Source organism: Vigna umbellata, chromosome 9, assembly GCF_029865625.1.
Source record: "Vigna umbellata cultivar VRB3 chromosome 9, Vumbellata_1.0, whole genome shotgun sequence".
In the NCBI taxonomy this organism is placed as follows: Eukaryota; Viridiplantae; Streptophyta; class Magnoliopsida; order Fabales; family Fabaceae; genus Vigna; species Vigna umbellata.
The window spans coordinates 36,289,382-36,305,308 of record NC_142173.1 but is presented as its reverse complement, the minus strand read 5'-3'; the positions used below and the strand labels follow the sequence as shown (position 1 = coordinate 36,305,308).

Below are 15,927 nucleotides of genomic sequence, written 5' to 3'. Positions count from 1 at the left end.
AAAGTTTTATTTTCTTTCATTTCTTTTGTCTTGGAATATTTTACATTGTATGTTTAAATGCTTTTCTTCTTTTTGGTGGTGAATGTGTAGGATAGCTTACAACATTGTGCATTTAATGTTCTAGTTTAGGTGTTTCATTTGAATATCTTTAATTGTATTCCGTTGTGTTTACTTTTAAGTTTTAATTCAGTTTATTAAAAATCAAAAAACATTTTCAAAACCCCCCCCACTGCGTGTTTGACCTGAGACTTGAACCACATTTGGTCCTTGAGAGACGACCTAGGAGTCACTTCCTAGAACTATACTGCATTCTTTTATGCACAACTTTTGTGGGAGGTGCGACCCTCTCATCAAAATGGCGCCGTTGCCGGGGACCAACGGTTCAGTCTTAGGTCTTTTGTTGTGTTAGTGTCTTTTGTTGTGTTGTTTGTGTGTTGTGTTTTGTCTTGTATGTTTGAGTGTGTGTGATTTGTTTGTTTAGGTTGTTTTGTGTGTTCAAAATTTTTGTGATATCATTTCATGATTTTAGGGTGTTGTGACTTAGTGCATGACTAGGGGAAATCCTGGGCCTATACCACCCTTTGATCTTGAGATTGATAGAACTTTTCATAGGTTAGCTAGGCATTCTAGAAATTTATCTTTAGAGTCTGTTTTTGAGTCTGTTCCATTGGATACTGTGCATCCCACTACTGAGTACTTTGTGCATACTGCATCTACTGCATCTGTTGCATCTGCACGTGATTCTGATTCTTATTCTGTTGTTTTTCACACTGAGAACAATATGGCACAACCTCCACCTCGTGGGAGGACTTTTAGGGAGATGGCTGCACCTGATTTCGATATCGAAAGCTTGTGCATCCAATATCCTGATGAGGACGTTCCATTTGTTCTCAAGACTGGACTGATCCATTTGTTGCCCAAGTTTCATGGTCTTGCAGGTGAGAGTCCTCATAAGCATTTGAAGGAATTCCACATTGTCTGTTCTAGTATGAAACCACATGATGTTCCTGAAGAGCACATCTTCTTGAAGGCATTCCCTCATTCATTGGAAAATGTTGCTAAGGATTGGTTGTATGGTTTGGCGCCTAGATCCGTCACTAGCTGGGATGATCTGAAGAGGCTGTTCTTAGATAATTTTTTTCCAGCAGCCCGGACCACAGCTATCAGAAAAGACATAACCGGGATTAGGCAGCTTGGTGGAGAGAACTTATATGAGTATTGGGAGAGATTCAAGACACTTTGTGCTAGTTGTCCCCACCATCAGATACCTGAGCATCTCCTTGTCCAGTATTTCTATGAGGGTTTGAACAACATGGACCGTGGTATGATTGATGCTGCCAGTGGTGGAGCTCTTGGAGACACCACACCTGCTGAGGCCAGGCAATTGATTGAGAAGATGGCCTCCAACTCCCAGCAGTTTAGCACCAGGAATGATGCCATTGTGGTGAGGGGCGTACATGATTTTGTTGCCCAGCCTTTATCAGCTGTTGAAAGCAAGTTGGAAGGAAAGATTGACTCTCTTACGAAGTTGGTGACACAGTTGACTACCAACCAGAGATCTGCAGCTCCATCTGCATCTGTTGCACGACTATGTGCTATTTGTCCTTCCAATGACCACTATACAGATGCTTGTCCTTCTTTGCAACACTCTGCTGCCTCTGATGCGCCTCAGGCTTATGCTACGAACATCTACAACAACAGGCAGCAACAAGAGCAAAATCATGACTTATCCAGCAACAGGTACAACCCAGGGTGGAGGAATCACCCCAATCTGAGATGGAACAATGCGCCACAGCATCAACAGCAGGCACCATCTTTCCAGAATGCTGGAGCACCTAACAGATATGTGCCTCCACCTATGCAACAACACCAGAGGCAACAACAACAGCAGCAGCAAGAGGCACCTGCCCAACCAGCTACCCACCCTTCCACTTCGTCTGAACCTTCATTAGAAGAGTTAGTGAGACAGATGACTATGCAAAACCTGCAGTTTCAGAAAGATAACATGCAATTTCAGCAGGAGACTAGAGCTTCCATACAGAGTCTCACTAACCAGATGGGTCAGATGGCTACTCAGATAAATCAGGCGCAGTCTCAGAATTCTGATAAGTTGCCATCCCAGACTGTGCAGAATCCAAGGAATGTGAGTGCCATAACCCTCAGATCAGGGAAGCAGATTGTTGTGCCTTCAGAGCCCGCTTCTACACCTACACCCGTGCCTGCTACTTGTCCTAGAAAGAACGACCATGACGGTCCGAGCAAGGCATTTGAGGTGGGTGAATCTTCTTCTCCAGCCGGTGGTTCTTCTTCAAGTGGATCTTCTCCCTCTTCCACCACCACCGCTGCCGCACCTTCTCCATTGGTTGACCGACCTATCCCTCTACCCTTCCCTTCACGGGCACTTCCTAGCAAAAAGATGGAAGATGTGGATAAGGAAATTCTGGAGACCTTCAGGAAGGTAGAGGTGAACATACCTGTACTTGATGCCATCAAGCAGATACCGAAGTATGCCAAATTCTTGAAGGAGCTGTGCACACACAAGAGGAAGATGAAGGGAAATGAGAGGATTAGCATGGGAAGGAATGTATCTGCGCTTATTGGTAAGTCGGTCCCGCACATCCCTGAAAAGTGCAAGGACCCAGGTATATTTTGCATTCCTTGTGTGATTGGAAACAATAAATTTGAAAATGCCATGCTTGATTTGGGTGCTTCTGTTAATGTCATGCCTTTTTCTATATATGCATCTTTGTCTCTTGGTCCTTTGCAAACCACGGGTGTGGTCATTCAGTTGGCCAATAGGAGTGTTACCCACCCAGCAGGTTTCATAGAGGATGTCTTGGTTAGGGTTGGTGAATTGATTTTTCCTGCTGACTTTTATGTTTTGGAAATGGAGGAGGGATTCTCTCATGGATCCGCTCCCATTATCTTAGGCAGGCCATTCTTGAAAACTGCCCGAACTAAGATTGATGTGTATGCTGGAACTTTGTCTATGGAATTTGCTGATATTGTTGTTCATTTTAATATCCTTGATGCAATGAAATTTCCAGCTGAGGACCATTCTCTGTTTAAGATCGATGCATTGGATGACATTATTGATAAATATGTTGTTGATGATTTTGATTCTTTGCATAAGAAAGAGCATTCTTTTCTATCTGCTCTACATACATGCATTGAATCTGAATTTGAGAATGATGTTGATTTTGAAGAGAATTTTGATATCCATGATGTTGATGATGTTTTTGATATGGATGATGTTGATAATGTAATTGTCATGGATATGGATTTGGATCTTGATGAGATAGGTGTTCCGCCTTTACCTGTGAATTCTTTGGAGTCAGAATGCACTAACCACTTTGTAAGAAGTACAAATGAATCTGACTTGCAGGCACCTACTCTTGAGTTGAAACAGCTCCCAGATAACCTCAAGTACGTGTACTTGGAGGATGATGAGAAGAAACCGGTGATCATTTCCACCTCCCTTGATTCTGTTCAAGAGGAGAAGTTGCTTGGTGTGCTGAGGAAGCACAAGAAGGCCATTGGTTGGAGTTTGGCTGACATACCTGGTATTAGCCCATCCACATGCATGCATAGAATTCTTTTGGAAGATGGGGCAAGGCCAGTGAGACAGCCACAAAGAAGGCAAAACCCCGTGATCATGGAAGTCATCAAGAAGGAGGTGACCAAGCTTTTGCAAGTTGGGATCATCTACCCTATTTCAGACAGTCAGTGGGTTAGCCCCATCCATGTTGTGCCCAAGAAAACTGGCCTCACTGTGGTGAAGAATGAGAGGGATGAGCTTATCCCAGCTAGAGTGCAGAACAGTTGGAGAGTCTGCATTGACTATAGGAGGCTCAACCAAGCAACCAGGAAAGATCATTTCCCCCTACCATTCATTGATCAGATGCTGGAGCGCGTGGCAGGTAAATCTCATTATTGTTTTCTTGATGGTTTTTCTGGTTACTTTCAAATAAATATTGCACCTGAGGATCAAGAAAAAACCACATTCACCTGCCCCTTTGGCACTTTTGCCTATAGGAGGATGCCCTTTGGTCTATGCAACGCCCCTGGTACCTTCCAGCGGTGCATGCTTAGCATTTTTAGCGACTTTCTTGAGAATTGCATAGAGGTGTTTATGGATGATTTTACTGTGTATGGATCCTCCTTTGATGCATGTTTAGACAGTCTGGAAAAAGTTTTGAAAAGATGCATAGAAACAAACCTTGTTCTCAATTTTGAGAAATGTCACTTCATGGTTGGACAAGGTTTGGTTGTAGGGCATATCATTTCTGAAAAGGGAATAGAGGTAGAGCCTGCTAAGATATCTGTGATTTCGCAGTTGCCTTACCCCTCTTGCGTGCGAGAGGTGCGATCTTTTCTTGGACATGCAGGTTTCTACAGGCGCTTCATCAAAGATTTCAGCAAGAAGGCGCTTCCCTTGTCCAGACTGCTGCAGAAAGATATTGACTTTTCTTTTGATGACAGATGCAAGCAGGCGTTTGACTGCCTGAAGGAAGCTTTGACCACCGCCCCTATCATTCAGGCACCGGATTGGACAGCCCCATTTGAGCTCATGTGTGATGCGTCTAATTATGCATTAGGGGCTGTCTTGACACAGAAAATTGACAAACTGCCGAGAGTGATCTACTATGCTTCACGCACTTTGGATGTTGCCCAGGCAAATTATACCACCACTGAAAAAGAGTTGTTGGCAATTGTTTTTGCCCTTGATAAGTTTAGGTCATATTTGCTTGGATCACCTGTTATTGTGTATACTGACCATGCAGCTCTAAAGTTTCTGTTGAAAAAGGCGGAGTCAAAGCCTAGATTGATCAGGTGGATGCTACTGCTCCAGGAGTTTGACTTGCAAATTGAAGACCGGAGTGGAGCACGAAATTTGGTTGCAGACCACCTAAGCCAGATTGAAAAAGCTGGGAATGAAGCTGATGTGTTGCCCATACAGGATACCTTTCCTGACGAGAGTTTGTTGATGATTTCTTACTCTCACCCCACTCCTTGGTTTGCACACATTGTAAATTATTTGGTTGCTTCTGTTTTTCCTCCCTTAGCATCACGTGCTCAGATTGCTAAAATTAAGAGTGATGCTAAGTATTATGTTTGGGATGACCCATATCTGTGGAAGTTGTGCAGTGACCAGGTTACTAGAAGATGCATTCCAGACCATGAGATTTACTCGGTCCTGCAGTTCTGTCATGCTTCCTCACCTGGTGGTCATCTGGGGATACAGAGAACAGCTCGTAGGGTGCTTGACTGTGGTTTCTATTGGCCTTCCATCTTCAAAGTTGCAGAGAAGATTTGCAGCACTTTTGAGCCTTGTCAGAGAGCAGGAGGATCAATTTCACAGAGACAAGAGATGCCTCAACAACCTATGTTGTTCTATGAGGTGTTTGATGTATGGGGTATGGATTTCATGGGTCCTTTTCCTGTTTCTTTTGGTTTCTCTTATATTCTCCTTGCTGTGGATTATGTTTCAAAATGGGTGGAAGCTAGAGCCACCAGGACTAATGATGCTCGGGTTGTTGTAGATTTTGTTAGATCTCACCTCTTTTGCAGGTTTGGAGTGCCTAGAGCAATTGTTAGTGATCAAGGAACCCATTTTTGCAACAGATCCATGCAATCTTTGCTCAAGAAATATGGGGTGACGCATAGAGTTTCTACACCTTACCACCCCCAAACAAATGGGCAGGCTGAGATCTCCAACAGGGAGATTAAGAGGATTTTGGAGAAAATTGTCCAGCCCAACAGGAAAGATTGGAGCAATAGGTTGGACGATGCTCTTTGGGCTCACAGGACAGCTTACAAAGCACCGATAGGGATGTCTCCCTACCAGGTTGTCTTCGGAAAAGCATGTCACCTATCGGTCGAGATTGAGCATCGGGCATATTGGGCTGTGAAGATTTGCAACTTCTCCATGGACCAAGCTGGAGAGGAAAGAAAGTTGCAACTAAATGAATTGGATGAGATCCGATTGGAGGCCTATGAGAACTCGAAGTTCTACAAGGAAAGGACAAAGAAGTTCCGTGATAGTTCTATTGTTAGAAAGGACTTCGAGGTTGGCCAGCAGGTTTTGTTGTATAACTCTAGACTCGGCCTCATGGGTGGTAAGTTGAGATCAAAATGGACTCGACCTTTTGTTGTGACTAATGTTTATCCTTATGGTGCAGTAGAGATCCAAGGTCCATCTACAGCTAAAAGCTTCAAGGTGAACGGGCATAGACTGAAGCCCTTCCTCAGCAACCCTTCTTTAGTGGATGTAGTGGTGGAGGAGACGTCTTTGGTCCACCCCACCTATCCTCCTATCTGACTTAGGGAGTTTCTTTTCTCCTTCCATCCTCACTTTTATTGCACTTTGTCGATATCTGATGATTATTCTGATTGTTTGATCTGCTGATTGTGACACATTGAGGACATTGTGTCATTTAAGTGTGGTCTATTAGGGGAGGATGTTTCTTTGTTCATGTTTCGGTTTTTATGTAGTTTGTTGTGTCTTGTGTACAGTTTTGCATGCTTTTCGTAAATTCTGGATTGTGGTTCGGTTGTCAGTTTTCCTTCACTTCATTGATACTCTGAGATGTGGATTCCTTGCTTTTCTTTGCTTGGAAGATGATCATGATGTTTGAGAGTTGAATTGATTGTGACACAAATGCCCTGTGTGAGAATTTTAGCCACTTTATGTTCTTTCTTGTGTGATATGTCTCTTGATTGCTTGCACATATGCCTTGGGTTGACTCTTGTTGATAATTCTTGATTGATATGCATGTTTGGAAGTGATAAAGGCAGTTTTGTTCTTGAGCCTCTCTAGCCAAATAAGCCTATCTTGTTCTAATCCTTTGAAAACCCTTTTTGAGCCTATACTTTCCCCCATTTCTTTGTTTTGAATGCTCGTACACTAGCCCTAAGAGAAAAACCATGATTACCTTAACCTTAGGGAATTTTGGAGCTTTGGAAGTGTTTTGGGAACAAGTGTGGTCTCTTGGGGGTTTCTGATGAGTTGGCTGGTTGGTTCCTCTTCTTGTTTGTTTTGGTAAATATATGTGTATCTTGTCTTTTACAGTTATGTTTTGAAAAGAGAGAAAAGAAAAGAGACAGGATGAAAAAAAAAAGAGCAGAAAAATAGTGAAAAAAAAATGTGAATAATTGTGAATAATGGAGTCAAGAAGAGGATGGAATTAGAGGTTGTGGGTGTGTTTGAATGTGTTTACACTTGTTTCCCATTGCTCCTCTGTTCCTTATGGTTTGTAGCTTCTTATCCAGATATATCCTCCCTTGTCCTTGGCCCCATTACAACCATGAAAAGACCTTTTGATTTGAACATGCGTATGTGCTTGAGTGTTGATATTCGAGGCTTGCCAAGTCTATTTGTGATTGCTTTCTTGAGTGCATTGAGTGACACTGATTTACCTTAAACACTTGAGAGAAACACTGATTGTGTGCATCTGTGAGGCTCTGTTGCTTTTGATTCATCTCTTGAACTGATTGAATGTTTTCCTTGTACTGAACTGTTTGGATGATTCTTTGAGTATTTGCTTTCATTGACTCTGTGTGGGATTCTGCCTATACCTTTTACCGTCCAGATTTTGTGAGAACTGTGCAACTGTGTTTCTGTTTTGGAGTCTTTGTTGTCTGCCTGTCGAGTCTGTGTTAGCTCCCTGATGTTTGAGAGTTCCCTGGTTTTCGTTTTGGTTTTGCCCAGGAGTGCAAAAGACTAAGTGTGGTCTATTTTGATGAGTCGTTATTTCTGGAATTATATTTAGTTTATTGCACTTAAATAAACCAGGGAATTGTGCATAATTGTTTGTTATTTCCCCGTTTTCCGAATTCTGCTCAATTTGGTCGGAAATTTGTAATTGTGCTAATTTGGGTTTTCTGAGCTGATTAAGTGCATTTTTGAAGTGCAGGAAAATTTCGGAAATAAATTTTGGGACATCAGGAAGAATGTCGAATAAATTCAAGACTCTCCACACAGACATTTTTGAATTAATTAAATTGTAATTCAGTAGTTTAGAATTTCTGTATCAACTTTTACATTTTGGGACAATTTTTGGTAAAGTAGACTAGACCCAAAATGTGAAGGAAAAAAATGACTTGGCACCTTAGGGTTTTTGTGTGGACCCCACCCTTATTAAAGGTGACCCACGACCCTTGGAAAAGCCAGCCGCCACTTGCCATTTTCACTTTTACACTCTCGGTCTTGGTTCTAAGTTTTTTTGGTTTTGAACGTTTTCAGCATGAATGAAAGGACACTTTGAATTTTCCATTTCATTTTTCTGGATTCATGAGCTTTAATTTTGCTTCCAACTGCCATTGGCAACACGGGATGCATTTCAGTTTTTTTTTATTAGAAAGAAGCGCTGATTCATAGCTATGCTTTAATTTTGGAAACGCACCCTACTGCTGGATCTTTGCTGGGACGAGAGAAGAAGAGTCACGGCTGGAATGGTGTGCACGGACGTGGAGAAGAAGGGAGCAGCCTGCCGCCACTTGCAGGGGTGTTAACGCTGGTCTCATCCTAATAAGCAAGTTGGTTCCTTTTTCTTCCTGGAGTGAAGCGGTGTTGAATAGAGAAGAGCCACGCAGTTGCTAGAATGGAGAGAAGGAGCTGGAAGCAGTCCTGGAGTGCTCCTTCCGTGAATGAACTTTCTTCTTTTCATTTTGAGGATGCGGTGATTAGATGAGATGGAAGCAGCACGGTGACTGATTGAGAAGGAAGAAGCGGTCTGGATGGGATTGCAGTGCACGAGCAATGTGTGTGAGTTGGAGCAACGTGTGCGGACTTTCTTCTAGGTGTACAGTGATTCACGGAAGCATTCCAGAAGCACGTCCAGGGGGAGAGAACGAACGTACGGGAATGGTGATTAAAGGTGCTGGAAGAAGTGAAGCACCGAGAGAAGTTGGCAGACGCACGTTGGAACGCTTTGAAGAAGTGAAGCACGAGAAATGAAGAAGTGATTATAAGAAGGAGCATGTTGATTGGATGAAGTGGTGTGCACGTCCCATCATAGGGGTTCGGTCATTGGAAGCCTTTATTCCACTTTGAAAAGCAATATTTAATCGTTTAGATGGAGAAAAGGGTGTGCACGGGGACATTTATCTAGAGGCAGTAGCATCACTTAATTTGGAGAGAAGAATGAATTTGTTTTCTTTTAAAAGCACACACACATGAACAGTACAAGAAACATTCCAGCAGGTTGCTTGTCAAGCATATTCACGTGAATGTGGACCATAGTGTGCACGGTGATGGAGCACTTTCAAGAGGCTAGAAAGTTTTATTCTCTTTAGTTAATCATTGAAGGAAGATGGTGCAGAGGTGTGGAATTTTTATTTGGGAAAAGAAGTAGGATACGTTGGGAGATGTGGTGACATGGTTAAGGATGTAGTTCTTTATAAGTATTTGCAAATTTTGAATTCTCTTGGTAGATGTGTGGGTCATGGTTAATGGTATAAAAGTTTTATTTTCTTTCATTTCTTTTGTCTTGGAATATTTTACATTGTATGTTTAAATGCTTTTCTTCTTTTTGGTGGTGAATGTGTAGGATAGCTTACAACATTGTGCATTTAATGTTCTAGTTTAGGTGTTTCATTTGAATATCTTTAATTGTATTCCGTTGTGTTTACTTTTAAGTTTTAATTCAGTTTATTAAAAATCAAAAAACATTTTCAAAACCCCCCCACTACGTGTTTGACCTGAGACTTGAACCACATTTGGTCCTTGAGAGACGACCTAGGAGTCACTTCCTAGAACTATACTGCATTCTTTTATGCACAACTTTTGTGGGAGGTGCGACCCTCTCATCAGCGGGTCAAGACATTCACCATCACCACTTGAATCTTGATCAGCAGATTGTGTGACAGTGTCAGAAGGCAGTATAATAGATGAGGAAGGTATAGAAGTAGGGTCAGGGACAGGAGTTGGGGTTCTAACCACAGGGGGAGGAGTGGGGGTTATAATTACAGGAGGAGGAAGAGGGTCTGTTGCAGGGGTAGTAGAAGGGTGTACTGCAGGGGTAGGAGTAGTGTCTACTACAGGTGTAGGAGGCTGTACTGTAGGGGTAGGAGGAGGCCCCACAGATGATGTACTGCCGGCAGCAGTGGTAGGTAGTCTAGCAGGCACCCTAAGTACATACTTTGGTGCCTGCCGTTGCCTCTTTCTAGGCCTTGCTACCCCTTTTCCTTTATCAGGACGTTCTGAACCTTGTCCTGTCATTACTGCATTGAAATGGTTACAAATAAAGCGAAAAAATAGAAATCATTAACGAAGGATCAATGGTTTTTAAAGTAAATGTATAAATAATTGCATACAACTTTTAAGATGGTATTTTAGATAACTCTATTGAAATGATAGTTCAATTTGCTACAATGGATGTCCAACATTCAATCGTCGTCATCATGATCTTCATCTTCATGTTCTTCTTCATCATCGTCTTTATCATCATCATCTTCGTCTTCTTCTTCATCGTCGTCATCATCATCATCATCTTCTAGTTCGTTTTCTTCTTCTTCTTCTTCTTCTTCTTCCTCTTCTTGTTGTTCTTCATCACCTTGTATTGTTGCTTGTAATTCATCTCCATCACCATCAGGGTCGACCAATGCGGTTATACGTTCAACTTCAATAACTTCTTGTGGTTGTAACATTTGGTCAAGTTGGTAGGCAACATCTTCCTCAACCTCATTTGAGTCAATGCGACCTCTAGGCTTGGTTTGTATTGCTACGGCCCAACCACGCTTGTCAATATTGCGGAATGGTGGATATGGCACATAATAAACCTGTCTGACATTAGTTGGTAGAATGAAAGGATCAAAGGGTCCATATCTTAATCTCTGGTTGAGTTCGACAATATTAAAGCGTGGATCGACTCTAGTACCAGCTCTAGAAGGATCAAACCATTCACAATAAAAAAGTACTACTCTGTTTGGAGAAGTAGTGCTGTTGTACTCTAACTCATATATTTTATGAATGATGCCATAGAAATCATCATAACATCCCTCTGTTAGGCCCTTCACATACACACCACAATTTGATGTTTTCTTTCCTTTAGACCATTCATGTGTATGGAATTTGTAACCATTGGTGAAGTAAGTGTGCCATTCTTTGACACATCTCATTGGCCAATTCGACAGATGTCTTAACTCTTGAACCGTGGGAGTTAATGCCTGATTAAAAACCTACAAACATACTAACAAAATTATAAAAGCAAGAGTCAAATTAACCTTGCTCTAAATGTAGGAAAAAGTACGGACCTGATTTCTAAACCAATGGGGAAACTCTGAGTGTATTCTAGCAGAAGTATTTCCTTCTGCGACTTGCTCAGCCACAACAAATGAGCTGGTACAAATGAAATTCATTAGTGTATAATAATTGGACAGTTTGAAAGATAAGAGATGGATGATGACATACTCAAGGTACGGCTTTACTTCACTGCAATTGATTAAGACATGGACATGAGCAGAGTTGAATTCAGGAACCTAAGTCTAGTACAACAAGATTCAAGACCAATACATGCAACTACCTATATTCAAATTATGCAGTGATTATTGTTGCAGTGTAACTCACAGTACACAATTAAACTCAAGAGCAATCACAAATTTCTCCTAGAATTGTGCAACTAAAACACTCTGCCTCATTAAGTTCATCCTGGTGGATCTACGTTCACCATGTTCTCAATCAAGCAAATTAAATGTTAAATGATCCATGTACTGCTGAACATAATCCCATGGTCAAATTATGCAGATTGGCAAAACAGTGTCACATTCTTGCTTTCTTGTAGGTACCTCATGCATAAGGCATTGGCTAGGAAAGGGATTGTTGTTTTTAATATTGCAATATTAATATCACACATTCCATGTAATAATAAATTTGATATTAGAAAAATAAAAAAGCTGAAGCATCTTTGCAATGAGGAGTAGATATGCACGCTGGTGCTGTCTGCATCTAAAACAATAAGGAGGAGATCACTAGCAGGGGTCCACATGACGGGAATCTGCAGAACAAGTAACAGAATGAGACCCATTTTGGTCATTTGGCTCACTCACACCATTCCATGTATGGTATCTGCTCAGTACACTTGAAAAAGCTTCACAGTCTGTGTAACCTCAAAACCACCAAGAGAATTACACGTCCCCCACACAACCACTCTTTAAGAAAAACTTCTATCACTTTTATGAAATTTTGTCAAACTTTGGAAGATTACAAATCACTAATTTATTGACCCTTTTGTTTTCTATAAGCTGCATTAGTTCCTATGTTATATTAATTATACCTTTTCTTTGTAGAGGCAAAGATCAAAATCACTGGGGGTCCAAACATGTACGAAGAAAGTAGTTGCTTTGATCCGAATGGGATGGTGGCAGAAGACTGTTTTTCGCAGATGGTTTCAAAATCGGAGGCAGTTATGTATGTGACTAGCATGCAGCCCCAAAACACCCTTGGGATGGAAAACTTAGCCTACACATCTGCTTCTGCTGTTGCTATGGAAATCATTGCACACCCTCAACAAAACTCATATAATCAAGTTAATAACTTGAACCCCCAGTTTGTGCAAGTGGTGAAGAACCATGGTTCATGTGAGGAGCTGTATTGTTTCCCCACTCACTCCTCCGCACTTGAGAGGGGTCACCATGATCACCAATTTCCTTATTCCACACCAACACCAGATCTCCTCAACCTTCTCCACTTGCCAATGACCTTTGAAAACCAAAGCACCAATCTTCCCAAACTCTCTGGCCCTATGGGAACAGCACACAGCACAAACGTCTCATCTGTTTCCTATGACCCTTTCTTGCATCTCAACCTGCAAGCACCTCCCACAGCTCTTGGAAATGATTAAGCCTTTGAAGGAGGGGGTGTCATACAAGGTAGTGAAATTGGCTGCCAAGATTTTCGAAATGGGGTGGTGGAGTTCACTCAAGATGTGGGCAAAAAGAGAGGGGGGAAAAGGACCAACCAGTTTACCAGTACCCCTACTGAGAGACAAAGGAGAGTGGATTTGAGTAGTAAATTTGATGCTTTGAAAGAACTCATCCCAAACCCCTCCAAGGTAACATTTTTGAGTAAATTATACTGTTGACATTCTCTCAAAGCCATAGACATTTTTCTTTCCTGCTTTTTCTATTTCACAGTAACTCTTCAATTGTTTAAAATGTCTTTTTTTCTAGGAAAGGTTGTTTTAAACGTTAAGAAAATGTAAACTTTGAGAAAAATATCTTATTTTTAAACCCAACATTGATTAAAGCTAATGTCTTTGAGTATAAAGAAAGTAGAACTCAGTGATTGATTTTGTTCTGTTTTGTTAATTGAAAAGGATAATTGTGGTTTGGTAATACTAATATATTGTAAAGAACCAATATTAGATTTAGAAAAAGAAGGATAAGAAACAGATGCAAAAACCTTTGGTGGTGAGCTTTAAACCTGAAATCATACCAGTGGGTTGAGGCTTAGAATTATCCATCTTTGCTCATTGGAGGATATCCTGAATATACTATTTTTTAGAGAGAATAAGTCCTCCATCAAGGATGGAGAATATGTCTACCATCAATCGTTGTTTTGATTGATCTACATTTTAATTAACTAAGTAAAACAAAGGTTGTGAGTGAAATGAAGTTTCAATGCACTATATTCAGTGCAACTTACTTATAAGGTTTAATGTATTAGGTATAGGACAGAGATATCAGTGTCCATGTAGGACACGCTAACCTTCTATAGGTCTATACATTAACCTTGACAGGAATATAACACCTTCTATAGGTATAGGACAGAGATATCTTGAGTATTTCGCTACTTATGCTATATGAACTTGGCTTTTTAGGTGTACCAGTAGCTTTGTACTCTGATTCATTACTTGATTATCAGTTTTCGTAATCTACTAATATTAGCTTGCTTTAGTTTTAAAATGGCTATTTCTAAAAAATGCATTAGCAATCAAAAGGCCAACTTTGAACAATTTTTCTATAACACATCATATTGCACAAACTAATTCAGAGCATACATTGAACAAACTCAGAACAAATGCTTCTTAGCTTTTATAGTTCATCAATCGAAATAACAACTTACCTTGACGGTAGCCCCTTCAATAGCCTCTGAAGCAGTACTGGAAGACCTTGTCACGCAGCGTCACTGCCCTGGTTACGCCGCCTCGTCTATGCCGCGTCGTCCAATATCCTCCCTCGACAATGGTAGCCTTCAACTCAGCCACCCACCACCTTCCTCACCTCAGAACACTGCAAAACGCTACAAGAAATAAGCTTCCACCATTGACGCGTAATCGAAAACAGTAACAGGAAAACAAAATGAGATGGGAGAATGGGACACTTCACCTATAATGGAGGAGAAGGGAAGAAGCGTATCCCGATTGTGGTTAGGGAAGGAAGCACTCTGCACAAGCCAGCCAGTGAGTTCGTCGAGGGAGTTAGGGTACAGAATCTGAAAATTGGGGAAGAACGAGTTTTCACGAAATGAGGGGAGGGAAATATGTCACTTTCTAATTCCATATACATCATTCACTTACCGAGGGTCGCTTGCCTTCGGTAATCACTCCTGTCCATTACAGACGGCCATTACCCTTCGGTAAAGTCATACTACACAAGCCTTCAGAAAAGCCTTCGGTAAATTACATTTACCTCCACCGGAAATAAATGTTTTTCCTGTAGTGCATATTCATGGTGAAACTAGATGAAAGGAGCCTTAGCATCCAAAATCCTCCTCCAAGGGGTCAAAGAGTGTGTTTTTGCTTCATTCCATCCAAAGATGACTGACCTAGGTTAAGTAAAACCTTATAGAGTATTCTAAACATTACAGAAAAGTAGGCCCAAGCCCATAAAAGTGGCGCTCAGCGGTATATACCGCTCAGCGGCAATAGCGCGTCTTCTATTCTGGCCCGCAACTGCATTTCACACCATCTATTATGCTAGTAAAGTGTTGAATGATGCTCAGTTGAATTATGCTACTACAGAGAAGGAGTGCCTAGCCATAATGTATGCTTTGGAGAAATTTAGACCTTATCTCATTGGGTCTAAGGTGATTATCTACACAGATCATGCAACTATTAAATATTTGTTGACAAAGCCAGATTCTAAACCACATCTGATTAGATGGGTACTTCTATTGCAAGATTTTGATGTGGAAATCCGTTATAAGAAGGGGAGTAAGAATTTAATTGCTGACCATTTATCTTAGTTGCTTAACATTGAGATTACTAGTAGGAAGCAGAAATCTGGGAATCTTTTTCAGATGAAACACTTATGTACATTCAACAGAGGCCGTGGTTTGCTGATATGGCCAACTTTAAAGCTGTAGGAGTAATTACAGAAGATCATAATTGGCAAAAAAGGAAGAAATTTTGCATGATGCCAAGCAATTTATCTGGGATTATCCTCATTTGTTCAAAATTGGAGCAAATAATCTTCTGAGGCTATGTCTGACAAATGAAGAAGCAGAAGGAATTCTCTGGCATTGTCATGACTCACCCTATGGAGGACATTTCAATGGAGAAAGAACAACATCAAAAGTTCTCCAGTCAGGTTTTTATTGGCCTACTTTGTTTAAAGATGCTTATAATCATGCTAGGAATTGTGACAAGTGTCAAAGAATTAGAACTATTTCAACACATCATGAGATGCCATTACAAGGCATTTTGGAGGTTGAAGTCTTTGATTGTTGGGGCATTGATTGTGTAGGACCATTCCCACTATGATAGCTCCAGCTTTGGTGCTATTCTGCAGATCCGTGAGCTTCCAGGGAAGAAAAGCATTGACAGCGGAAGAACAAAGTGAAACAGTTTAGACTGTGCAGTGGCAGAGTATGAATATGTGGAAGAAGAGTTTGGATGAGGTGCTTTGGGGAAATGGTGCTAGCTCAGACGGCCTTCATCAATGGAAGGAAGCTAGAGGAGATTTGGTAGGAAGCACAGGGGTGAC

At 41.2% G+C, this 15,927-nt stretch overlaps 1 protein-coding gene and 1 pseudogene across 1 annotated transcript; both read left to right on the top strand.

Annotated features, from left to right (window-relative positions):
• The first annotated feature begins 820 nt into the window (after positions 1-820).
• LOC148193402 (uncharacterized) lies at positions 821-8,959 on the top strand. Its single transcript, XM_088099412.1, has 6 exons — positions 821-2,182; positions 2,273-3,106; positions 3,140-4,714; positions 5,096-5,202; positions 5,341-6,228; positions 8,803-8,959. The coding sequence occupies exons 1-6, from the start codon at positions 821-823 to the stop codon at positions 8,957-8,959; spliced, it is 4,923 nt and encodes a 1,640-aa protein (XP_087955538.1).
• Positions 8,960-12,320: 3,361 nt separating this feature from the next.
• LOC148193401 (transcription factor bHLH91-like) lies at positions 12,321-14,255 on the top strand (annotated as a pseudogene).
• The last annotated feature ends 1,672 nt before the right edge of the window (positions 14,256-15,927 follow it).

Coding starts and splice junctions, on each gene's coding strand:
- LOC148193402 (XM_088099412.1), top strand. CDS start 821: ATGGCTGCACCTGATTTCGATATCGAAAGCTTGTGCATCCAATATCCT. Junction 2,183..2,272: donor GATCAGGGAAGCAGATTGTT/GTGCCTTCAGAG, acceptor AAGGCATTTGAG/GTGGGTGAATCTTCTTCTCC. Junction 6,229..8,802: donor AAAAGCTTCAAGGTGAACGG/GCATAGACTGAA, acceptor ACTTTCTTCTAG/GTGTACAGTGATTCACGGAA.